The sequence below is a fragment of the Lissotriton vulgaris genome, chromosome 3_1, assembly GCF_964263255.1.
Source record: "Lissotriton vulgaris chromosome 3_1, aLisVul1.2, whole genome shotgun sequence".
NCBI lineage: Eukaryota > Metazoa > Chordata > Amphibia > Caudata > Salamandridae > Lissotriton > Lissotriton vulgaris.
In genome coordinates, this window is record NC_141689.1 from 1,024,129,596 (window position 1) to 1,024,156,285 (window position 26,690).

The 26,690-nt window shown below is 43.6% G+C and overlaps 1 protein-coding gene across 1 annotated transcript in view; it reads left to right on the top strand.

Moving 5' to 3' along the window:
* LOC147727327 (G protein-coupled receptor 54-like) overlaps positions 1 to 26,690 on the top strand; it is a 912,640-nt gene that overhangs the window by 544,761 nt on the left and 341,189 nt on the right. The window contains exon 2 of the mRNA XM_086963094.1: positions 25,978 to 26,102. Within this exon, the coding sequence (XP_086819220.1) occupies positions 25,978 to 26,102 (125 nt within the window). The remainder of the gene's footprint in view (positions 1 to 25,977; positions 26,103 to 26,690) is intronic.

The following is a 26,690-nucleotide window of genomic DNA, read 5'->3' on the forward strand; positions in this document are numbered from 1 at the left end:
GGACGGTGTGCCTGGAATTTGACTCTGTGAAGTTACAGTACCACTATCTACTGAGATAGTGGTTGCGCTGGATGTAGGTCTCTGCCAGGCCTTTGCAGATACAAATATGGAACTAGAGGTTGTGTTGATGTTACCTGTGTTGGTGGTATCTGTGCCACATCCCTCACAGCAATTTGGGTTGGGGTAATATTTTTTTTTTTTTTTGAAAACCTTTATTGAATTATCAAAGCATTACAAGCGCAGGCCTACAACCACAGGGGCCGGCCGCAAACTCAGAGTAAAGATTCAGGTGGCATGTAAATATATACGACCGCGTAATATCAACGAGAGAAGCATAGCATATGATTGTAAGTGCCACTAGTCGAAGGATATCAAAGGTTTCATTTTTTTAATTATGAAGAAACAGTAGGGGCTGCACTATCGATGGCGTCACACCATAGAATAGAATTAAGAAGAGATGGGGGGGGACGTACCCCGCATTGCAAGCAGAACCAGGTGACGAACATTACAACCTTAAACATACTACGCCCGCTGAGGCAGATTAGGAGCAACAAGCAGTATAGTAGCGAGCGATTCAGCTAGAGCATCATCCCGAAAACCCACCCTCCAGAGACAGTGAGGCATAAGCGAGTATAGACGCCAGATAGAGAAAGGAGTGAGATAGAAAGAGACAGCCAGCCTACTGAAGAGGAAGGGAAACCCCACCGAAGAGAGAAAGAAAAAGAAAGAGACCATAGAACAAAACAAACTAAAATAATAAACCCCCCCCACACCCGCCACCCTGCACCCCTGTAATAGCTACGGCCAACCCCACTAACAGCGTGCCTGTCGCCCCGGAACTGCCCTAAAGAAAGGAAAGAAAGCGGAGGAGGAAAGCAATAGACACACTCCCGGTCCTCACTACCCCCCACCAGCAGCAACCTCCCCAAGATTCAATGCCGACTATTAAAGCAAATACTGAACACATACATGGGGAGAACTCCAATAAAAAACCCCGCCTCCCAATAGAATACGTGGTGCACATCCGGCATAAAGTACATGTCAAAGTCAGCCCTGACCAGTTCGATTCTTCACGAAAGCCCATGTCGTCCAAGCCACAGCGATCACAAAGAAAGCGAAGCATCCAAGACAGTTCAAAACAATGGCGATGGATCGAGGAGATGAGACAAAATGGCGGTATCCAAGAAGTCGACAATAGAGGATGAAGAAGGAAGACGAACCTCGCCGAAAGTCACTGAAGAACTGTCTTTGGCGGTAAAAACTTTTAGTAACAATGTTCCGTCGAACAGGAATGGAGCAGGGAAAGCCAACGGCGATCACAGGCACACCCTTCATGAGGTCAGAGTCATCAAAACAGGCTAAGATAGGCTTCTGTCCGGGGGTCTCTAAACGGTGCGGAGAATAATCCACGGGGTTCAAGGCATGTTAACAATTTGTCGGATTATCCACTTCTGGTTCCAAGTGTACGTTAGCCAGCTTTACAGACATCCGTTGGCACAGGACGGCAAAATGAGAGCGGAGCGCCCCAATGGCGGCCATTACAGACCTCAGCGATAGTGTGTCGTCAGTCCCCCCCATCTCCTCCAGCATGAGACGAGGCAGGATTTGGACCCCTGAAACACCGTCCAGGAACCAGGCACACATGGGGTTTATGACAACAGCGAGCGCTCACACAACAAGCAGGGTCAGTGTTTCACCACTTGCGGGGGCCAGCCCGACAACCCGGGCCCCCCAGGGGGTCACTGGGCATAGGACCCCCGTCAGCGGTCACCGATATCACAGGCTTCACTGTGCCATGTCCTTGGAGTAATCCGGATACCCAGTTGCCAGTTGGAATCAGAATGATTGGACCGAGGTCGGGAGACCGGAAACCACCCTGGTCCCACAGCCGATGTTGATCACTTCCAACCCGGATGGGCCAGAAATCGAGGTCCCGGCGGAAGCCCTGGAATAGGCCAAGAAGTAAATTTGACGTAACTTTGGCACCCGGTAAGTTGAGGGTCCGGGTTTGCACTGCAGGAGTCAGGAGCACTTCATACGTGTGGGAGCCTGGCGTGCATAAAGGATGAAGGGCAGGATATACGAGCTGCCGGTGGAGGTCGGCGGAGCCGGGAGCTTATGCGGCCATCTTGGATCATAGCGTAGCTCCTCCCCTCGGGTTGGGGTAATAATAATGTTGGTCTCCATCTCTACTTGGGCGGGAGTGATCTTCATGATGACTGGCTCGTCATCATCCTCCTCTTCTACATCTTCCTCCATAACTCTAAGGCTTTCTGGAACCTTCCTTTTCCTTAGCCTTGTCATGTGGCGTGCCTCACTTTCAGGCTGAGCTGGTGGGTTACAAGTTGGATCTAGATCATCAGATGGGGGGCTTGAAGAAGAAGTTGATGGACTAACCCTCCTTTTCCTTGCTGGGGATCTGGAAGACAATGGACATTCTGGAAGAGTGGCTTGCTTTTCTTCGTCTGTAGGAAGCTCGAATTCCTGAACTGCCCCAACTATTGTGTTGTTGCGGCTGTTGTTCCATCTGTTGTTCCGGCTGTTGTTGCCCACTTATATGCAGAGTTTCTGCCTGCGTTGATTGGGTACTACTTTGCGACAATGACATTTCTACATCACTGCTTGTTAGCGTTTGCACAAGTAGACTGGCTACCTCTGCAACACTCATGGGCTTGGGCCTAGGTTGGTGGGGTGGGCCCGCTGATGCAGAGGTTCGGCTCACAGCTTGGTCCCTGAACACCGCAGATGCAGGCGTAATTTTTTGTTTCCCAAAAAACATAGTGGGCAACACATCAGTCATGGTAAGTGGTAGTGCCACTTCCTTCTTCTGTTCCTTTTTCTCACTGGCAACTTTCTTGTTACTGGAGGATCTATTACCTTTCTTTGGGGCCATCTTTTTCCGGTGTCAGCAGGACGCAGGTGCACAAGTTGCAAAGATGTCTGTGGTCACACGTCAAGTGACGTTGTGCGCAGCAGCACTTCTGTCTGGCAGTACAACGGGTGATGATGATGACACCTACTCCTCATTTTTTTCGTGCACCTAAAAGCAAAGAAGCCAGAAGAACATCAGTGAAATGTTGCATTTGTTGTGGTGGTTCAATTACTACTAGTACAAACAAACAAAATATAATATATAATTTAGTTTGTGGTAGTCACACTTGTTTGTGTTATGTTATTACATTTTATTAACTTAGTTTAAGTTATAAAAAAACATAACAGTGTGGCCATTTGTAAGACTTTGGGCTTTTATCGTATACTGTGTACACTCAGGAAGGAAATGAAAGAAGAAGAACAAAAACTCAAATACATATGTAATGGAAGTGGAACCTATTTGGAAATAATTTGTGCATCACGTCATTGAGGGGGCTGCAGCTGGCAAAGGGGATGGAAGCAGTAAGCCAAGAGTAACAAAGGAAAGACATGCTGGCCTATATTGCAAACGCAGCACACTACTAAACTTCTACCACAAAATGCCACCAGCCACATGGTCACTCACATTAGGTCCACAGGGCTAAAAGAGGTTGGAAAGTTACGCAACAACCACACCACACATGCATACATCCAACAAAGGCATTTATTTAAAACACACCAAAAAAGTGAAGTACCCCCCAAAACACATTTTGCAATTCAATCCAATGCCATCCATGCCCTAAATGTTGTTTAGAATCACCAGACATCACAGAAACAGTTGTTTCATGCACCCATGAGTAGCTCTAGGACTGCTGGCTAAAAGGCCTATTTGCAGACTATGCCACAAGCTTGCAGGTCTATGTCAAAAGCACACTGGCTGGCTCCACAAATTGGCCACCACCAACATGTCCAGGCCACCCACAGCAACAGGAAAGGGAATGCAGACAATGCAGGCCTGTGGCAAAAGCACACTGCCTGGCTTCAAAATGACCGCAAGCCACATGGCCAGGCCCGGAACAACAAGAAAGGAAATACAGACAATGCAGGCCTATGGCAAAAGCACACTGCCTTGCTTCAAAATGGCTACCAGCCACATGACCAGGTCCACTACTACAAGAAAGGGAAGACAGACAATGCAGGACTATGGCAAAAGCACAATGCCTGTCTTCAAAATGTCCACCAGCCACATGGCCAAGCCCACAACAAGAAGCCTAGGCCAAAAGGAACAAAGGAAACACATGCAGGCCTATATGGCAAACGCAGCATACTTCTAAACTACCACCACAAAATGGCCACCAGCCACATGGTCACTCACAGTCACAAAAAGCAGGAGGCCTGGAAAACACTGAACTGAAGGCCTATAATGGCCAGGCAGAGGAGGCATGCTAAACAACACAGCTTTAATGCAATAAAATGCATCAAAAAAGGAACTGCACTGGGCTAAACAAGGTGTGCAAGGTGCACAACAACCACATCACACACACACAACAAGGGATTTATTTAATACACACCAAAAAAGTGAAATACCTAAAAAAATACACATTTTTCAATTCAATCCAATGCCATCCATGCCCTAAATTATGTTTAAATTCAACACACACACCACAGAAACAGTTGTTTCATGCACCCATGGCTAACTCTTGGCCTACTGGCTACCCACAATACATTTTTTTTCAAATAATGAAAAGTACAAAAATTGTAGTTGCAACAACTGCAATGCCCCGATAAAACAGACAACACCAACTTACTTGTAAAATCTCACATCCAAAAGTGCTCAAATCCACTGATATATGATGCAGCAGACACAAAGAGTGATCCTCTCTGCTCCAAATCCAAATGAAAAGCGAGCAGACCATGGACAAAGCACTGGGAGGAGCCTGCTGGACAGAAACAGGAAGACTCCTTGCACAAGAAAGTACAGCCAAATGTCAATCTGAGGAGTTTTTTTCATCCAAATCATCATTTTCAAGAAGGTTTTATGCTGCTCGAGAGATATTCTTCTCCAGATTGCAAATTTTGCATGTTTGGCATTGCGAGCTTCACCAAACTTCCGCCAGATGCCCAATGGTGCGTCCGAATGATGTGTTCGCAATCGCACACTCTCGCGGTATCGTGGGGACGGCTACCAAAATCTTGTGGCGCTCAGGAACGGATAGGAAAACTCAGGGGCAAACGCAGGGATCCCAGTAAGTCGCTATCGCGTGTGCAAAAAATGCATTTTGAAAGCACGAACAAGAGAAAACTCCTCTACGCCGCGGATTTGGGAGTTTTCGGTTACTTTGTGTTCTAGGCGGAACACGGAGTTACTAAAAATCCACAAACTCTGAGAGCAGAGCGGATTTTATGTCCCATTCTCAATTCAAATATATTTTCAGTTCAATGTTTCATAAAATAAATGAAAATCAATACATAATTGAAGGTTCACTTCAAAACAAACAATTGTATCATCTGCAAGACATTAATGTTCAAATCTAATAATATTCACGAGCATGTTTCCTCTGATGCCACATCTCCGAGCCAAGATGTCAATACTCCTTGTCAGATTCCCGTTAACCAGAATATGTGCTGATGGTGCTGTATATAGAATCTTAATTACAGCAATAAACCCTGAAGGGAGGCCAAAGGTTTCTAAAACCTCTCGCAAGAAGGCCCAGCACACCCTATCAAACACTTCAGCTGCATCAATTGTTACTGTAGCTGGTGGATCTGAGTTTGCAGTTGCCATATGGATTATGAAATCAACTAATGGGTAAGGTCTTGCGACAGCCTACCTGGCACAAATTCCTTCTAATCTGGATGTAAAATATTACCATAAAAATTCCTCTGGATAGAATTTCAGCAAAGACCTTACAATCATAATTTAATACAGATATTTGCCTGTACAAATCCACCTTCTTGGTTTTTTTTAATCGGGTTTTAGAAGTTAAGTAATTTTTGCTTCGTTCCAAGATGGAGTAATAGAGGAACCATCTGTCAGCAGCTCATTAAACAAATCTTTCCATAGTGGAACCATAATCTTTTTCAGGACATAAAGAATTCTCCTGGAAGAGCATCTCAGCCTGCTGCCTTCTCACAGTGAGTTCTGTTAATTTGTGAGAAGATTAATTCCTCAGTAATATCCCTCAGGAGATCTTGTTGTTGTTCACTAGACAGGACTGGCAGCTGTTTCACCACTAACCACTTTCTCACATCCGATTTCTGAAAACTACCTGCCTCTAAATATAAATCCTCAAACATTTTGAGGAAACTCACTTCTATCCTCTCTGAATCTACCAATGTATTACCATCTTCACCCCCTATCATAGTCTCCATATATTTATTTACCCTGTACCAACTCTCGCCTTCTAGGCTAGAAGTTTCCCACTCTTCTCCCCATATTCAATGTGAGCTAGCTTACTGGCTTGCCACTTCACTCTGATCCTGTTCTCGATAACCTGAGTAAATCCCTCACTCTTCTCAGACAACCTCTTCTTGACTGCCTCCATACCCTAATCCAAGGTAGAGACAATATCTATGTTTCCAACGGCCCAGTCTCTTCCTTGAACCACCTCCTCATGCAGTCTCCTTCTTTTAATGGACCCCTGCTTACAGAGAATCCCTCGGGCTGCCACCTTAAATGTATCCTAATGCTATTCTTAAAGGAGCTGATCCAAAATTGATACTGAAGTAAATTTTACTTTCTTACCTTCATACAAGCAGTACTTCCATGTCTGACAATTGAATGCTATTCGCTATCCACCTGGGACGGATCTGTGTGATAGGTAGTCTTACCTCTAGGAGGATTGCGGAGTGATCAGAGCAATGGACAGTGATATGCCTGAGGTCCCTGATATCACACAGCAATGTTGTGCCTACCAATAGGCAATTAATACTGGTGAAGCTCCAGTATCTGTTGCTAAAAAATGTGTACCTTCTTTTAGCACTTGTTTTTGTAGATCGCACCTCACACAAAGTGAAATCCATCATGATATTCTTTAAAGCCATCCTTACTTTTGGGAGCCCTGCTGACCACCTCTTTGATGACCTATCTAATTCTACATCCAACAAACATTGAAATCCCTTTCGATCACTACCGGAAAGGAAAAGTCTAACAGGTTTGTACCCAGATTACTAATCAGAACCAGGACCCCCACAAGAATGTCTTGGCCGGTTGATGGCCAAAGCTTTCATCATTGTACCCCACTTATATGCTGGAGGTATGCTCAGGTCCTCGGTTGGTGTTCCTTTAACTCATTACGTGTACATACACCTAACCCACGAGGGAGGAGTCTACTGTCTCCTTGCAGGCATTCGGCCCATCTTACCTTTGCTTTCTCCTTGGGTCTGTGCTCTGCATTCTGGGGCTGCTCTCTGCCACCTTCAATCCAGAGGGAGCTGTGAGGAGAGGCCCTGCAGTACCCTCTTGTCCTCCAGCCACATCAATGCAGCATCTCCTGTTTGCCTGCGCTTGTGATCACTCTACCTGCGCCCCCACCAAGCGCAGCTACTACGAGAGCCCTCTTCTGTTGATGCAGCTGAAATGCAAGTCAACACCAGGGCAACACAGGCTCCTGCTCACACTGAGAACTGAGACAGCATGTGTCTTTCAAGCTTCAATCTGACAAAATGGTTTGCGCCATCATTCTTCCCATCTAGACTCGGTCAGCTCTGCAGCCACAGGTCGTGTATGGTCATTCCACTACACTGTCTCCTCACTATCATCAGCTGGACTCCATTTTCCCCACCTCTTTCTTGACTGATTTTTGCTCCTAACATACGTTGTATCTGTAGATGGAATGTAAGGCAGCTGAGGACACCATTGAGAGGGCTTTATTCATCACCAAGTTATTGTTTAGTTTGTTTGCTAACATTCTAGTGAATATTTATGTATATGTTTGGGTCTTTTCAGAGCAAAATAAGAGTAGTGGCGCTGAACACTGCAATGTCATCCAGGTCAGATAACTGTCCCAGTAACTGGTGACAGTCCTTCTGTTGCTCAGGGGTCAGGGTGGAAGAGAGGTTTATACCATCCACTGACCCATCATGCTCTGTTGCAGACAAGAGGTCAGAAAGAGGCTCAGTCTCCTCCTCCATTCTAGCATCTGTTGCGAGGAGCATGCCCACCGGACCTCTCTAATTGGGGCTTTAGGCGGTTAACATGCAGGACCCGCAAAGTGTTCCTGGGAGACCGCAAGTACATCAAGTAGGTAACAGGACTTTTGCGCTTCACCACCTCAAATGGTCTGGTCCACTTGTCCTGGAGCGCACAGGGCTCCACGGGGGCCATGACTCACACTTTCTGCCCAGGCTGAAGCTCAACCAGATTGGCATTCTGGTCATACCACTGCTTCATCTCCTCCTAGCTGGCTTCCAGATTCGCCTCAGCGAGTTGTCTGAATTGCCTAGTCTGTTTCCTGAAGGGCAGCATGTAGCTATATACATCCTGAGGAGATTTCCTGGGAGATTGCTCCCAGCCTTCCTTGACCAAACTCAAAGGTCCTCTCACTGAGCGACCATAGAGAAGTTCAAAGGGGCTGAACCCTAGGGACTTCTGGGGCACCTCACAGTAAGCAAAGAGAAGGCATTGTGAGAGGATGTCCCACTTATGCCTCATGGGTTCCTCAAGACCCATAATCATGATTTGAGGGTCCGGTTGAATCTCTCAATCAGCCTAATACCTTGGGATTGGTAAAAAGTGGTGAACTTGAATGTTACACCGCACTCCTGCCACAGGGACTTCATATACTTGGAAATGAAGTTTGTACCTTGGTCTGACACCACCTCTCTGGGGAACCCCACGTGATGGAAAATCCCCATCAGTGCATGTCCCACCACGGGGGCCGTCACTGTCCTGAGGGAGATGGTTTCTGGGTTCCGGGTGGTATGGTCCAGCAAGACCAGGATGAACCTGTTGCCCATGGCTGTCTTGGGATCCAGAGGCCCCACAATGTCAATTCCAACCCTTTCAAAGGGAGTGCTGACCACAGGGTATGGCTGGAGAGGAGCCTTGTGCTTCCTCCCACTCTTTCCACTTGCCTCCTGGTAAGTCTGACAGGTCCTGCAATGAGTGCCTGAACTCTTGTGCATTTGGGGCCAATAGACGTGGGTGACAAGCCTTTCAAAGGTCTTGTCCTGCCCCAAATGTCCTGCTAAAGGCACATAATGAGCCATCCCCAATAGGAAGGCTCTAAAGCACTGGGGTTCACCAGCACACGTGCTGACCCAGACTCAGCAACCTTTGGCTCACTATACAGGAGACCATTCTCCCAGTAGACCCAATGTGAAATAGACTGATTAACTGCTGCTTTTTCTGCAGCCTGTTGCTTCAAACCCACAAGAGAAGGGCACTTGTTCTGCTCCTCACAGAACTCGTCCCTGGAGGGACCTCCTTCTTGCTGCCAATGGTTCAGCTCAGGCAGGTCTCCCAGTTCAGCAATCTCTTCCCCTGTAGGTTCCAGGGCATCCCCCTCAAGGTCTGCCTCCTTCTGGACTGTGGGAATTTCATGGGCCTGTTTCCCATGCCCCTGCCTCTTCTCTTCTCTTTAAGGCAGGCACATGGGCCTCTCTTTCAGGCCCCAGGTCCTCTTGAACACCCTTACTGGCTGCCATAGACTGAGTGGCCACGCAGGCCCACTCAGGCAAACCCAACATCTTTAAATGAGTTCTTCACTCCACCTTAGCCCAAGGGGAGCTCTCCAAACATTACCCAACAGACAATCAACAGGCATGGCTGGGCTCACAGCTACTGAAAGAGTCCCTGAGATCCCCCCACTCAAAGGGAACCTGTGCCACCTTGCACTGGCTCTCTGTGTTGTCATCGGCAACAACTGGGTAAAATGCATTGGGGACTACCTGCTCTTCAGACACCAGCTGACAACTGACAGCTGTCACACTGCCTCCAGTGTCTCTAAGAGATTGCCATTGACGGTCACCCACTGCCTGAAGTCCTTAGTGCTATCAGGCAGCTAAGTCCTGGGGACCATCTCACAGTCTCCTACAGAGACAAGGGACATCTTTGCAGGACCTTTCCCACCTTGGGCACCCATCTCCTCCCCCAGGGCTACACTAGCCATCTGCTGGGGTAGTGCACAGTGGGTGCTGTCTTCCCATACAAGGGACATCTAGCATCATAGGAACAGTGGCCTACTAGACCACACATAAACAGGTCTTCGGCCCCTTGTGAACAGACTTATCTGTCGGGCCACTGCCTTCTTCACCTTTCCCTTGGTTCCCTTGGGGATGACTTTGGGGACCCTTTCTGGAAGTCCCTCTGTTTACCCTTGTCCCCCCCACTCTTCTGCTGGGGACCCTGGCCACTTTTGGTGGAGTCTCCCACATGACTTTTCTAGACCCGGGTGCTCACCCAGCAGTCTGCCTCCTCAGCAAGCTTCCTAGGGTTAGTCAGCTTGCTAGCAATAAGGTGCTGGTGTAGCTCTGGAAAACTGTTATTCGACAAGTGCTCCCATGCAAACAAATCTTAGAGCGCCTCAAAAGTATCCACTTTGCTACCCTTCACCCAACCATCCAATGCTCTGCAAAAGAAAGACACATATTCCACCAAAGTGGTAGACTCCAGTTTTCGGCAATTCCTAAACCTTTGTCTGTATATCTCTGGGGTCAAACCAAATATGGACATTAGGGCTCCCTTAATTTGGGTATAGGACATCTTCTCCTCTGTGGGTAAATCTAACCAAGTGTCCCACCCATCAATAAAAAAGCGGCCCCACAACCCCGCTCCCAATCCTTCTCAGGGACCCAGTGGGCCAACATTGCAGCTTCATAAGCCCTAAACCATTGACCAAAATCCTTGTATTTGTGGACATCCTTAACTTCTTCTTTGGGGATGTAGGCTCTTGCTTCTACAGGCACTGGCGTACTGCCACTAGAGGGAGGGGCCTCTAAACTTTTGGCCTTGAGTTCCAATTCCCTCAATCCTCTCTTATGCTCAAAAAGCATTCTCTTTTCCTCTAAGCCTAACGTCTTCATTTCTAATTCCACCCAAGCTCTATTTTCTTGCTCTCTATGTCTTTCTGACCATCCATTTGAGCCTAGCTAGCTCCAACTTGTGCATCCTCTCCCTCGCTCTGTCCTCCAGCTCTCCTGGGGACAGACCCTCAAAAGAAACCCTGCTGCACGCCCTGGAAGATTATTTTTCCCCGGTTGGGCCCACTGGCCCCTCAAGCTGCCCCTCTAAATTATCTGCCTCTATCACTGGCTCCTCAGGATGCTCACTGGCATTCCTAAATTCTACCCAGGCCCTCAGCACCTTTTGATATTCCTCTTTCCTAGTGAGGCCTTTCAAAGAGATTTTTAATTTCCTGCACAAAGGTTTGAAATTAGGCACAGTGTAAGTATCAATTCTCTCTTCTTCCAATACGATGTCTACAGATGCTATGGATGCTGACTTGCTTATGGTAGAAAAGACTGGCAGTTCTCAGGAATCAAAAACAGAAAAGAAGTTCCAAGGAAAGACTCTACCAAATTATATGTGGTTGCGTTATGGTCTGCACTCACTAGTAATGTTCACAAATCACTGTATATGAGTCACAAATGCAAGTCCAAATCCTCACTGTTGACCACCAATGTTAAATTTAGGGGTCTCTAGTTGGCAGAGGTATGTACCTTTGACCAAATAGGGACACTTGCATCTAGTTAGGATAAGGGGCTACACTCCTAGAATAAACCCTGATCACCCCCTTGGTAGCTTGGCATTAGCAGGCAGGCTTATCTCAGAGGCAGTGTGTACAGCATTTGTGAACACATACAGTAATACAGTGACAACACTACAGATGGACACCACACAGGATGTATTATAAAAATAAGTATCTTTACATAGACTTAACACTAGACCAAACAACAAAAATCCACAATACTGTACTCAAAAATAGACTTTAAAATGGTAGGAAATATCTCAGTTCTCTCAAGTTGTAAATGCGACACATTACTCTCAATGTACCTAGGATACGTAACGCAGAACAAACAAAATGGTTGAAGGCAAGGTAATTCGTAGGTTCCTTACTGCTGCGCAGGGGAGTTGATGCTCGCTTACTTACTATGTAGGGAGGTCATGTGTCGGTTTCTTACTGCTCTCCGGCACGATGCGACAAGACGGCACCTCAATGCGATACTCTACTCCGGTACAATGCAACAAAATGGCGTCTTGGTTACTATGCGACTACGTTGATGTGATACGTGCACGCCCGATGGCCGTGCGGCAACTAGATGATCTTCTGAGCCACGACAGGCCCTGTGACACGCTCCTCCGGTGATGCGACTGCTACCTCTGTGGCGGCGCACGCTTCTCTGGTGATGCAATGTGCTTCAGTGATGCGATGGTGGCAGCGGCGGCATACTTCCTTGGCGCTGCAACTGAAACTGCTGCGGTGGCGACACAGCTTCTCGTCATTGAGTCGCGCTTTCAGCTCCCAGTGACACGTAGTCTCTCAGAAGGCCCAGCACAACAGCAGGCACTTCAATTCCCAGCACTGGGAATTCAGGGGTAGCTAGTTGGTGAAGTCTTGTATCCTTGAAATTTCAGGTAGGAGGCAAGCTCAAGTTCAAGCCCTTGGAGATTCTACTTCAAGTTGATGAAAAGCACACTCAGTCCTCTTCTCCTTTCTTTGGCAATGAAGCAACAAATGCAGGCGCACCCCCAAACACACAGCACAGGGGTAGTGTCCTCCTTCAGGTTTCTGGTTCTTCTCCTCAGCAAAAGTGTGTCTTGATTCCCAGAAGTGATCTAAAGTTCAGGGGTCTGGGTTCCCCCTTAAATATACCAAAATCCTTTGTCTCTGATGACAGAGAATGTCTGTGCCTAGTCCAAACCAGTTCTGTGCAGTCCTGGAGCACGTTGTTTACAAGACCCGTTCTTTCCTTTGACAATGTGGGCCACGGTGATCAGACACACCACAGGAGGTGGAGCAAGTATTGTGAAAGGCAGGCACATCCCTATTCAGGCCCAGGTTCAACTCTTCCCACCACTCTGCGTGCAGATAGGTCTATTCAGCCCTGTGCTGACTCACCCAATCTCCTGGAGCCCCCCAGCCCCTGTCACTCAAAAGCCAGACAAGGAATTCTCAACCTAGCAGAGGCAGGCTTGGATAGTGATGGTGTGCGGGATTACCAGCTCAATTTACCATACTCACCTGGGCCCATCAACATTCACACCTTAAAACAGTAATCCTGCTTAACTTCCTTCCTATCAGATTTTATTCACTTTCAGGACTTATACCTGTACACCATGACTTACCAAATCCTTGTCACCTGTACTCTAAATCCTAAAGATCGAAAAAAATGAGTTAGAATAATAGGTAGATTTATAATATTTACCTTCATGAAATTACCACAGACTCAGGGAAAGTTTAAACACATTATCTATGCTATATTTTGTGAGTTAACAGCCACAATAGTGAAACTATAGACTTTTCGATTATGAAAATAATTATTAAAGCAATAATTATGCAAGACTTTAAAGATAATTGTCGACATTGGTACCTGGGAAGGGTGAGAAAGGGAAACGGTACAAGGACATACCCACACAGATTATATTTACCTAGCACGGTGCGAGGACCAACCCTGGCCATGGGCTGGGTCAAGAGAAAGGGCTCCTGACTAATCAGGTGCCAGCAGGACAGGACAGGTACAGGTCAGGACAGGTATCCTCAGTTAAGTGCAACGCAACCATTACACCCCTCTCTGCGCCTAACACTCGGACCCCGACTGGGTCATCGAACCTTCTCCCTAAGTAAACTCCCGATTCTTCTGACAGAGTGCTCGACTAGCGCTCTACTCTAGATTATCCTTCAGCATACATTGGGTCAGTGACAGGTCTGTGACAAGTCGGACAATCTAACTGTCTAAGCCTTCCTTAGTTATACTATTTTCCAGGGCAATGTACCACCCCCACAGTGTTGCAAATTTGTGTATTCCCTTCATTTGATTGGTTAGGAAGGCGAGGAGAGGTCATCATACCATACCAGTATGAAATCATTTTCATTCAATGTATTTGATTAATGTTCCCGCCCATAATGTTATTTTCCCATGCACTTTTGTTCCACCCAACAATATTATTTAATTTATTATACAATGTTAAAACAATTTTGTAAGTTGTCTTCCTCTTGTGGGGTCAAACGGACAGCTTCCCAGGAACATTGCAGGCAAGACAGTCTTTGGCTCAAATTCAATGCCACCGCTCGAGGTTTCTCAGTGCTCACCGCACTTGGGCAAAGGAAATTCAATATGGCGATTCAATCACTTTCAGGCCAAAATACGAGCTAATAATAAAGTCAAAGAGAGACACATTATAATGCAAAAATAAATGAATGCACTGTATACCACTTATTTCTACTATAACCCCATTACTTTATTTTAACTATAGCATTAATAGTTAAGCAGAACATACAAAGTTTAGTTTAAGCAGGAGCATGTGCATAAATGTGTGAGATATGAAGCAGCCATAATTATTGCTAGTGCACAGCCGCAAGAATTCCCACCAAAAGCGAAAGGTGTGTCACATCACATAGATGTGGCAGACACATGCACAGAAGAGTTCCCGTTTTTTCGGCAGCCATTTTAATGCATTCTGGTTACTGTTGGTAAAAGCACATAAGCAAGCTTCCCCTAGATACTAGAAATTCCGTGAAATGCAGTTATTAATCAAGACAGACATGTTGGTTAATGCGTTACATGTTATTTCAGCAGGGCTGAATACAAGAAAGTTTTGTTACATATGAAAACTTGCTCCATCAATCCCCTCTTTGATGGTATTCTATGCATCCCAAATTACGGAACCAGATGCCAACTTCAGCACTCTCCCAATTCAATTTCTTATATTGTTTTGGAGTTTCTTCTTTCCCTATTCTTTTGAAAACCCCTCATGCTTTTGAAAATATCCCCTTTCATTTCTTCAAGCTGAATTTAATCAAATTTTCTCTTATTTCTTTTCTCATTTACTGCATACCACTTTCTGTTTCTGCAACATTTGGGACAAATCATTATCACTAATATCAATAGGGATATTCCTATTATTGGCATCAGTATTCTACCTTCAGTACTTTTTCCTACGTTAGAAAACCAACTACCTACAGATGAGAGACAATCAGTTAGTCTCTTTCATGCACTATCAACCTCCAGTGGTTTCAATTCTTTTTCCAAATGAGAAATATTTCTGACATCCCTTCCAATTTCAATACTTTTATCAGGTATGTAAGTGCAACAATCTTGCACCTTCAACATTCTACAGACTTCGCCCTCTTTTGCAAACAATATATGAAGAGCAAGTCGATTTTGTAAAACCATTGATCTTATCGCAACTAATTTAGTATTGATCAGTAAGAATCCTCCAGCAGTGTCAGTCGATAAGCGATCCACCACTGTAGACAATTTACAAATTCTTTGAGTATTCAGAATTACTCCCACTGAGGGTATTAATGCACTAAATATGTCACCTACGTTTTCTGAAAAAGTAGCTCTTTTATATCTTGTTTATTATTGTCTTCATTGCTTCCAGTGATTCTTTTTACATGGTGTACCTTATGGAATACTATTCCGAAAAGGCAACTCCCATACCAATGATCAGGCAGCTAAAGCAAGCTTTGTTCCCACAAATATAATAAATTCCAGGTAATACTCGATCAGCTCCCCTTTCAGTCCCCAACCCCCAATTATCAGGAAATTGTGTTCACATTCACTGGAACCGATGAATACATTGTTATACTCTGTTTTCAACCTAAGGAGACAGATTTCCCCCTTCTTTTTAAAATCCAGGGACATAGCAGCATGAGTCTTGCCAGTTAAAAATAGATACTCCCTTTCAGCCTACTTGGATATCTTGGGTTTCGGTTCATTGGCCTTTCTATGGAAATCCTGTCTCCTCTTCTCTACTAAATTCAAAAACACCTTTTCTTGTTCATATAACTTGCATGTTAAATTTTCGTTGTGTGCTTCAGCTATATCTATTGTTTTCATTGCTAAGAAAAATTCTCCCATAAACTGTGAGTCTTTACTGCTAAGGACAGGGTTCATGTTTCTACGTATAGGAATTTCAGAAAAAAACACATCTATGTTAGAATAAGAATACTGTAATTTTCCAGTTCTATAAAACAAGCTAGTTAAAATACTACATGAAATACCATAGGTCAGTGGTAAGTGATATGTAACTCCTTCTGCTACTGATGTCGATAATTTCATACAGACGCAGCAATCACTAATTTCCATTGTTTCTATATAATGAACTAACAAGTTAGCAAAGACATTTAAATCTGTCTTGTTTCTAAAGTTGCTATGCTGTAATTCTATTTCATCTGGTGCTCCTAATTCTACTCTGTCTTGTTTTGAATTGTCTACCTTTCCATGTGTCCGTTTGTTATCAGCCATCAAGTAAGGTATTGCTATTGTCAGTCCTAGCCATACTGTGAGTACTATCAATATACTACATGTGCATATACTACAACCTGTCTTTATACAATTCTTTTCGAGTTTCCAGTAACTCTATTATCAGCCATTTTTTTTTTACAAAAGAGGCTCAGCCCCTCTTTGTACCTTTTACACAGAACACAACTGTGGACCTAATTTCAAGTTGATTTCACTTCTTTGTCAATTGGATAAGTAATCATTTCTTCATCACCTTCATCACTGATTTACAGATTTTAAAAGTCCTCCAGTTTCACATCGGTCCATTCGGGACTTTTACATGTATTATTCGTTTTTTCCAAGCGTGGACTTCTTCTTCTGGGTTTCTCTGTTGATGGTCCAAATTGACTTGTTACTTTGTCTACTTGGTCTGGTTCTTAATTTATTGTCTTGAGGCGATATTTCAATCTTTTGACAAATCTAGGCCAAGCATCACCTTTTCTAAATCTCTTAGCTGGCACTGTGCTTTGATTTTCTTCAAATGTTCTTTTATTTTTATTCATTTGTGGCACATTTTGTTTATTTTTTGGGAGGTCTAGTGTGTCTAGATATTTTACACATCCTTCCTGGTCTAAGGCCTGATCTTTTTTGTAGATATCTTAATAGAACTCTTGAAACCTTCTTAGGATTTCTTCATGTCTTTTGTGCGTGTTGTTGTGTGAGTCGGTGATTGAAGAGATGGTGAATTGTCTTTGTTTGTGTTTTAGGTAGGAGGCTCGGAGCTTCCCTACTCTATTAGCCTCGGAGAGATTAATGGCCTTATACTTGTTTACCCACAGCCCGCCTCTCACTCAATATTTTGTTGTACGCATATTTTTTCTTAGTGAGCTCTGTTAGGGTGCTTGTGTTTTGTGTGACTCTGGTGTGGACAATCTCCAGTCTTTTGATGTCCTGTTTGAGTTGGGTCAGTTGTTGGTTAGGGTTTTTGTTGATTTTGGCCTTGATTCCTATTATTGTGCCTCTGACTGTCGCATTAAGTGCATCCCATAAAATCTTTCGATCAGTGCCTTGTGTGTCGTTATGTGTAAGGTACTCCTTTAAGGCCTCCTCTATTTTGTTTTTGTTTTCTTGTTCTGACAGGACGTCGCTATTAAACCTCTACCTACAGGGAATGTCTTTGTTGTGGCACCCGCTCAGCTGTAGGCTGATGCATGAGTGGTCTGAGAGTAATCTAGGTGCAATGTCAGTGTGTTCTGTTAGATGTGTGTGTAGGCCTGTTATTAGTATGTTGTCTATCCTTTTCTGTTTCTTTCATTAAGAATTCAAATGTTGTATGATTTGCCTGAGCTTCTTCCTTTTTATTTGTCCATCTTGCCTTCCATCTGTCTGTCTCCCCATTTTTGTAACAATGACAATAATTCCTTTATCTGCAATTTTCTTCCTGACACATTCATGTTCTCTAAATTATTTGTCAGAAAATTCAGCTCTGTAAGGTTTCTGCAATACTTTAGATTAGTCTATGCCAATTCCCATATCTGAAGCTAAATTCATGAATTTCTCATGAAATATTTTGGCATTTGGAGTGATGCTTCTACATATGAATAAAAACTCCTCTTCACTGAAGGTATTTAGTCTCTATAATCCTACATTTCCAGCTATCATTTCTTCTAGTTCCACTCTTAATTTGAAGATGTCTAATACTTTTGGCTGAGATTTTGGCTTTTCTATGTCTCAGGACCATCTTTCTATTTCTTCGGGGGTAAGTACAGTTGCATTTTTCGTTCCTGTGGACGTTTCAATCTGTAACTCTTTTGAGCATCCAGGAGTAACTTTTCTAAATGAATCACTTATTGGTTCTCTTATAGGGAAATCCACTAATGAAATTACTGATTCGCACTCACTTGCTTGGTCATCAATTATTATATTTTCTTTTCTGGGTTGTACTACGGGTGTATTCAGAACAGGAGTTTTAGGACTTGTTTGTTTATCTCCATATAAGGGAACAACGGGACCTATATTTACTGGTATTGTTAGTGCTTCAGGACTTGTATTCAATTGAGTTATTTTCTGAATTAATTCACTTCGCTGTTTATTTATTGCTTCTCTTTCCTTTTCTTGTAACACTTTTTCTATACTAGTCTCAGGTACAATCTGAGGAACCAAAGGTGGTTTTAAAAACAGATCACTGGGAGTTATTCTATTTGTTTCTTCCTGATAAGGTGGTGGATTTTTCATTAATAAATCCTCAAGATAATCATCTTCTGAATCACTACTACTAGTCATTAGATTTTTCGTCTTCTCTGTACATTTGCTCCCTGATGGTTCTTCAGTAGTAAATACAGGATATAATCCTTCCACTAACATAGAATGTCTCCACTGTTTCATCTGCTTATCTCTCATCTCTTTAGGAAATCTAGTGTAAAATCTACATAGGTTACTTTCACACCGAGGTCTGTCTCGTTCGAAAGCCTCAGTCTCCCACTCTTCTAAAGCTTCTTACTGTGTTAATCTTGGCCGGAGTCGAACTCATTCATGCGACATCACAAATTGTGCAAAATTCTACCATTAAAGGTACCATATTGTGAAAATGCCAATATACTGTCATTTTTCGTGTACTCTATCCAGTTCTCTAAACAAACATAAGTGTGGTAACCCCTTTCTATCATCATGTATGATGCAGGTGTTTTCGGTGGTGGACTAATAATACCTTCTCTCGTTTTTATGGGTTTATCTTTCTTGAAATAATTCTTTATTTTTTTCAAAAATGATTTTTTTTTTACTCGATACATGATATGCGGTATTCCTCTAATACTTCGTTCTCGGGCAATCCCTAAACATTTTCCATCTGGAAGGTTTCCTGTAACTGCTGGATGTAAATGCCACATATAATTACCTCTGTGTATTGACAATAAGATTTTCACTTATTGCAGTTTAATCAATTATTTACTTCACATAAATGCTTTTTTCCAAAACCAGCGCTTCTCTTATTTTCAGTGACCAACCAGCAATGGTTTTGTAAAACCAGCTAACTAATGCTTACGCGGCTTTTCTGTGACATGATTTCACTCTCTGCACTCACCCCTCCTCTACAATTTTCTCTCGACTACACAACAGCTGTATCAACCAATCCCAGCGTGGCTCAATTGACGTCAGTGCAACACCCGCAACGGATTCCCTCCTTTACAAGGTAATTCAACGACTCAATTTTCTTTTAAATTTAAATGCACATTTCATTAATTAACAACATAGAGACATTCGCTACTTTGCCTGATAGACTAAATCCAAAGAAAAGATAAGTTCTCTCACAGCGAGTAAAACCCTTCCGTTTACCCTTCACGCACTATGAGTAAAACCTCTTCCGCTTGCCCTTCATGCAAGCAAAAAGGAACCTGTTACTCCTACAGACTTACCCTTTCTAGGTGATATAAGACCAAAGTTTCACCAGCGAACTCTTTTGCTATCAATCACTCTCACTTTTACACAAGAAAATAATCCCTAACCAGTGCTTCATGTTCTACCTAACTTTACGCACTTACTTCATCAGGCCAGTAACCTCACTGCAGTGCGGCTTCCATTTACCACCCGCCATTCAATATCCCTGGTGACTTCCAGACAACACATAACAATACAAACTGGCTTTGGTTAATACATAAATCAATATAAACCCATACACAACTAACTACCTATCTTAACTGAACCCTAACCACTACTCTGCTACCAAAGAAGTACTGATGACGCACCTGTACTCTTAAGTCCTAACGATCGAAAAATAGAGTTAAAATAATAGGTAGATTTATAATATTTACCTTCATGAAATAACCACAGACTCAGGGAAAGTTTAAACACTTTACCTATGCAATTTTTTGTGAGTTAACAGCCACAATAGTGAAACTATAGACTTTTCGATTATGAAAATAATTATTAAAGCAACAATTCTGCAAGACTTTAAAGAAAATTTTAGACATTGGTACCTGGGAAGGGTGAGAAAATGAAACGGTACAAGGACATACCCACACAGATTATATTTACCTAGAATGGTGTGAGGACCAACCCTGGCCACGGGCTGGGTCAAGAGGAAGGGCTCCTGACTAGTCAGGTGCCAACAGGACAGGACAGGGTCAGGTCAGGACGGGTATCCTCAGCTAAGTGCAATGCCAGCGTCACACCCCTCTCTGCGGCTAACACTCGGACCCCGACTGGGTCATCGAATCTTCTCCCTCAGTAAACTCCTGATTCTTCTGACAGAGTGCTTGACTAGCACTCTGCTCTACATTCTCCTTCAGCATACATTGGGTCAGTGACAGGTCTGTGACAAGTCGGACAATCTAACTGACTAAGCCTACCTTAGTTATACTATTTTTCAGTGCAGTGTACCACCCCCCAGTGTTGCAAATTCCTGTATTCCCTTCATTTGATTGGTTAGAAAGGCGAGGAGAAGTCATCACACCATACCAGTATGAAATAATTTTCATTCAATGTATTTGATCAATGTTCCCGCCAATAGTTTTATTTTCCCATGCACTTCTATTCCACCCAGCAATATTATTTTATTAAATTCACATTGTCAAAACAATTTTGTAAGTTGTCTTCCTCTTGTGGGGTCAAACTGACATCTTCCCAGGAACATTGCAAGCAAGACAGTCTTTGGCACAAATTCAAAGCCACCGCTCATGAATGCACTGTATACCACTTATTTCTACTCTAGACACATTACTTTATTTTACCTACAGCATTAATAGTTAAGCAGAACATACAAAGTTTAGTTTAAGCAGGAGCATGTGCATAAATGTGTGAGACATGAAGCAGCCATCTTTATTACTAGTGCACAGCTGCAAGAATTCACACCAAAAGCGAAAGATACGTCACACCTTGTAGATGTGGCAGACGCATGCGCAGTAGAGTTCCTGAGTTTTCGGCGGCCATTTTGATGCATTCGGGTTACTGTTAGTAAAAGCACATAAGCAAGCTTCCCCTAGATACTAGAAATGTCGTGAAATGCAGTTATTAATGAAGACGGACATGTTGGTTAATACGTTACATGTTATTTCGAGAGGGCTGAATACAAGCAAGTTTTGTTACGTATGAAACGTTGCTCCATTAATAGTTAGGCAAGAAAATACCTACTTTTTAAAAGTGGTATTTTCAAACCCGGAATGTTGAAAACCAACTGCACTAAACAATGTATTTTAACATTCAGGCATACTAAACTCATTTTTCTACCATGTTCCCTCAGTCAGTTATGATTATAAGATGTTATAATCAAACTGCCCATTCTGGCCTATGGGGAACAGTTAGCCTTGCAATAGTGAAATTCGAAAATGGCTGTAATTCACTATCAGGACATGCCACACAGATCAGGGCATGTCATACCTTTTACCTACAATACACCCTGCCCTTGGGCCTGCCTTAGGGGTGTCCAATATGTAGAAAAGGGAAGGTTTAGGGACTGGCAATTGGGTGCACTTGCCAAGTCAACATGGCGGTACCAGATTGCACACAGGCTCTGCAATGGCAGGCCTGAGATACACTTTACAAGCTGCTCCCGTGGGTGGCACAATCAGTGCTGCAAGCCCACCAGCAGCATTTGATTTACAAGCCCTGGGCACACGCAGTGCACCGTACTAGGGTTTGACAAGTAAACCAAACAAGCCAATCATGGAGTCACTAATCCATGCATCAATTTACCATAGAGAGCACTTGCTCTGTGACACTGAATAGCAGTGGCACAGTGCCCAAAAGCATCTAAAACCAGCAAAAACATAAGAGGCAACTGCAAAAAAATGGAAGGGAGACCCACAACAATGGTACCAGGTCTAACAAGACAATAATGAGTTCTTCCCAGATTTTCTTAGTTACAAGAAATAAAAGAAATTGCAACGTGCAACTAAGAAAATCTGGGAAGAACTGAATATTGTCTTTTGACTCATTGTTATACCATTTTGTGTTGCCTCTCATCACTTTGTTTAAATTGTACTTAATTTGTGGCCATGTGGCAGCTGGTCATTTGAGGAGGACAATACACATGCTGTAATACACTGTGACAAGTCTGGGTAGTTCAGTGCTAATTAACTTTGCTGCCATTTTGTGGCTTGAAAAGTAGCCTTTCAAATCTGAATCAGGCCTGCCTTTGCAAGCCTGTGTGTGCAGTTTTCCACCACTTTGACTTGGCATTTAAAACTACTTTCCAAGCCTTAAACTCCCCTTTTATTACACAAAAGCCACCACTAAGGTAAGCTATAGGTCGCCCATAGAGGAGGGTCCTGTAAAAGAAAAGGTAGGGCATGTAACGTTATGTTTTGCATGTCCTTGTAGTGACAATCACCCACATTTGTTTTTAACTACTGTGAGGCCTACTCTTCTTATAGGTCAGCATTGAGAAATCCTTAATTCACTTTTTTGCTGTAATTCCTGATTAGAAAGGAGTAGCTGCATCATGTTTTATATAATTGGAATGGTAGTGATAAATACTCTTTACTACACATCTGAGTAATGCGACAGCTACACTTTATGCATTCCCTCTGGACAGCCGCAAGCACAGGAAGATTAGATGTGTCTGAGTACTCATCTGCATTCATTTGTATTTTGAGAGCTTTTCCTGGGCAGGAAGAGAGGGGGGAGCTGACACTTACACCTGAATAGGCAGTGTGATGTTTTCCACACAAAGGACTGATTACCCCCTACTGATTGTCTGGAGTCAGAGTTAGGAGGAAACGACCTGCGGGTACTTCAAAGACCCTTTTTTGAAGTCCCCCCACTTCAAAGGCACAACTGGGTATAAGTATTGGGTAGCCAATCCTAAAAAGACAGTACCCTTCTGGACCTGTGAAGGACTCTGGTAGAAATAATGATTGCTGTGCTGAAAGGATTGCCACTCTGCTTGACTGCTGCTCTGGAACAACCGATGTTCTGCTTTGCTGTGCTACCTGCTGCCTGCTTATCTCTGCCCTGCTGAGGACAAGGACTGGCCCCATCTCACTTGAATGCAGGGTGACTTCAAAGGCTTGCTGGCTTGTGCCCTGTTCTGAAGTCTCGGGGATATCAAAGACATCCTTTAACTCTGCAACAGCACCTGGACTCTGCCATCTGTGAGTCTCGCCGGGCCAAGTGATGCCAATCAAGTCCTGGGCTCTTGAAAGGTTATTTTTGTTGTCCAGAACAATCAAAATCAACGCAGTGACGGCTTTGCACCTATTGGAACTGACTCATTGCCCTTTAACAACTACACTGGAGTTGATCAATGACATTGCTTCAATGGACTGCTCGGCTCAATGACAATAGATAGGGTGGCACGAAGACGACACAGTGCCTGCATCGTAGAGTGGTACGTCGGAGAAGCCCTCATCGCCTGCATGGATCAGAACTGATGCATTGAGTCTTCAATGTTGACTCTTGCTCCATTCATGGTACTTTTCCAGCAGGATCTGTGTGTACTGTGGCCGGCCTACCCTCCATCGTGCCTGAACTTTGGATTTACCCTGGTCTAGCGCGACCTCAATTAACCTCTAAGCACTATTTGACTCTAAGCACAAGATTTTGATTTAATCTTTAAAAATTCCTAACTCCGGTCCTACTTATTTAGTTTTGTCATTTTGATCTTGCTTTACTCATAAAAATATAATCTATTTTTCAAACCCTGTGTGGAGTTTTTTTGTTGTGTTTTCATTTTGTCATTGTGTTGTGTGTGTGTTGCACAAATACTGTACAGATTGCCTCTTTAGATAAGCCTGACTACAAAGCTATCAGAGGGTAAGCACCGTATCTTTCAGTATGTATCTAGCTTACCCTGACTAGAGAGGTGGTTCCTGCTTGTACAGATTGCAGACTCAGACAACTAGAAACCCATTCCTAACATTATGTTTTTTATGTGTTGCCTTAGATGCCCACTTTTACGTATGTGTGTATGTTTGTGTATGAGACTGTTTGTGGTGAATCCTTTGCATATGTTGTTTGGCATTTTTGAAGGCTACATATGCTAAGTCCTTTATGTGGGTGCGCCATCAGTTGCGATAGTGTGGTTAAGAGTATATGTCATAGGATTGAGAGTTGGGAGCTCCAGGGTATGGGGCTGGTCAATTGCAATCAATGCTAAATTTAGTATGTTCAAGGTATTAAGTTTTAACTTAGTTGACATGACTCTGGCATACATTGGAAAAAAAGGAGCAAAGTTATTAAGTTGCACAAAGGGTATTTCCAACACAGTCAAATTTCAAACTTACCTACAGAAGGTGGCTGCAGTCTTTAACATTGTTGTTGACAGAACCTTTGGGACTTATTCACAAGCCCCTTGCGCTGCTGCGTTACTTTTTGTGACACTCTAGCAGCGCAAATTGCAAATTCATGTCCATGCTAAGCCACTATGCCTGACTTTGGATGGCTTCATAGATATGGATTAAGGCAAGGCAGCTTTTTGCCTTACTCTACGTTCAGGAGGCATTCCATATGTGTTGCGTTGGGTTTTCTCAAGCAACACAAATGGATTTTGACGCTGCCCAAGATTTGCAAAGTCATGTACGCCTAGCGAAGCGCCAAATCCTTATGCCTTATTTGATGCGGCGTAACAAGGAGTTATATCTTCATTTCATCTTGTTTTTCTTCTTTCAATGTGTGCTGCATTCTGCAGCACACACAAAAAGAGGAAAATGCCTCTTAGGATTGCTTTTGTACAGAAATGGTTTCCCTTCTGCACAAAGCAATCCTGCCAACAACACAGGGCCCTTTCACCATGGTGTAAGGTGGCCTGCGTTTGTGCTAGGATGGCTAAACTGCACCAGGGAATAATTTTGTAAACATTAAATAGAAAAAAACATTTTTGTTAGATGATATTTAGTCCATGAAATACTGGTGCCATACAGTCAAATGTGCAGCACAAATATTGCCAGGGTGTCCTGCAAATCAGCATCAAAGTAACAGTTCGAAGAGTTTACTCTCTGTTTTCGAACGTGGCCTATTATTATGTCGGGGAAAAACCTTCCCTCCTTGGGGGAGTTATGTTACATATGGCTAAATGTGGGCTGTCTGGTAAAACAATCATTTGGCCTTAAGTATTTTATCTTTACTAAGAGTCACTCACACTTCATTTCTTCCAAACTGTTGGTCGCGTGCCTCTTTAAACCTGACTGAGGATACAATAACATCATGGCTGCACTTGCTGTATGGCTTGGCTCTCAGAGTTGCTCTTTCTATCATTTGTTCTCGAGTTAATGTCAAACTTTGTACCAATATTCTTATAAACTGGTTTGGCCATTTATAGCGTACAGACATGCCACCTTAGGCAGTGTCACCATCTTTCACGCTATATCAGCCCTGTTCACATGGTCTCCTGGTGAAGAGTTAATATTACACAGTGGGTGATAATGTGAGCTGGGAACTCCTGCGTAGAATGGGGTTTCTCCTCCTGAATTGAGGCAGCTCACAGTGGATGTCCATGTGACGGGGAGGAGTTTGTAACCTAATCACTGGCAGCAAGGGATGTTTGGGGGGGGGGGGGGGGGGGGGGGGGGGGGGGGAGGTGGGAGCCTCACGAGGTTTTTAGCACATAGCATTGCCTCAGCCCTAGGAAGCATACTCAAGGATGGTGTGTGTAATGGGCTGAAGGCCCAAGCCCATCCCCGGACCTGCCCCCTCCAAGCCCATCCCAGTACATTTACAGCTTACAAAGCCTTATGTGTTAAGTGACTTGCTATTTAGTGCCGGATTTTGTTTACACCTATCTAATCTGCTGCACTCTTCCGTTCACAGCTAACCTCGCCACCACAGACATTATCTTCTTAGTTTGCTGTGTGCCCTTCACTGCCACTTTATACCCATTGCCAAGCTGGGTGTTTGGAGACTTCATGTGCAGATTTGTCAACTATCTTCAACAGGTATGTGTTTAATATGAATAAAACTACTTTTGATAGATTAATGACGCACAATATGCAGTTACTGATGTGATGTTTGAGAGCAATCTTGAATTAAATTGGAATATTATTTGGAGTGGGTGGTTGCCCACCTCAAGGAAACAACACAATTTACATTGAGCTCAACTCCCCCGCAGCCATGGCACATAGCAGCTACGCTTACTTTAGGGCAACGTGTAAAGTATTTATGCAGTACCAAAACAGTAATAAAGTATAAACACCAAGCAATACATTTCATAGACGGAATCAGTAAAACTGAGTAAAATGTAATAAATAAAATGATACCAAAACAACTAAAATGGAAACAATAATATGATTTTTTAAAGTTTTTAAGTAAAACCAGCATTAAAAATAGCAAAGCATCAATGGTAGTCAATTGTAGCAGTAGACCAGAACCTAGGTACGATTTGAGGCCAAACGCAATGGAGCCCCAGTCAATACATTAACCAGGTTTGGCCTGGCCAGAGATTTTACATTGGGACTAATTTACAATCCCCTTGATCCACCAGGGTATCACTTTTTCGTAGATATGGTGTAACCAGTGGTGTAGAT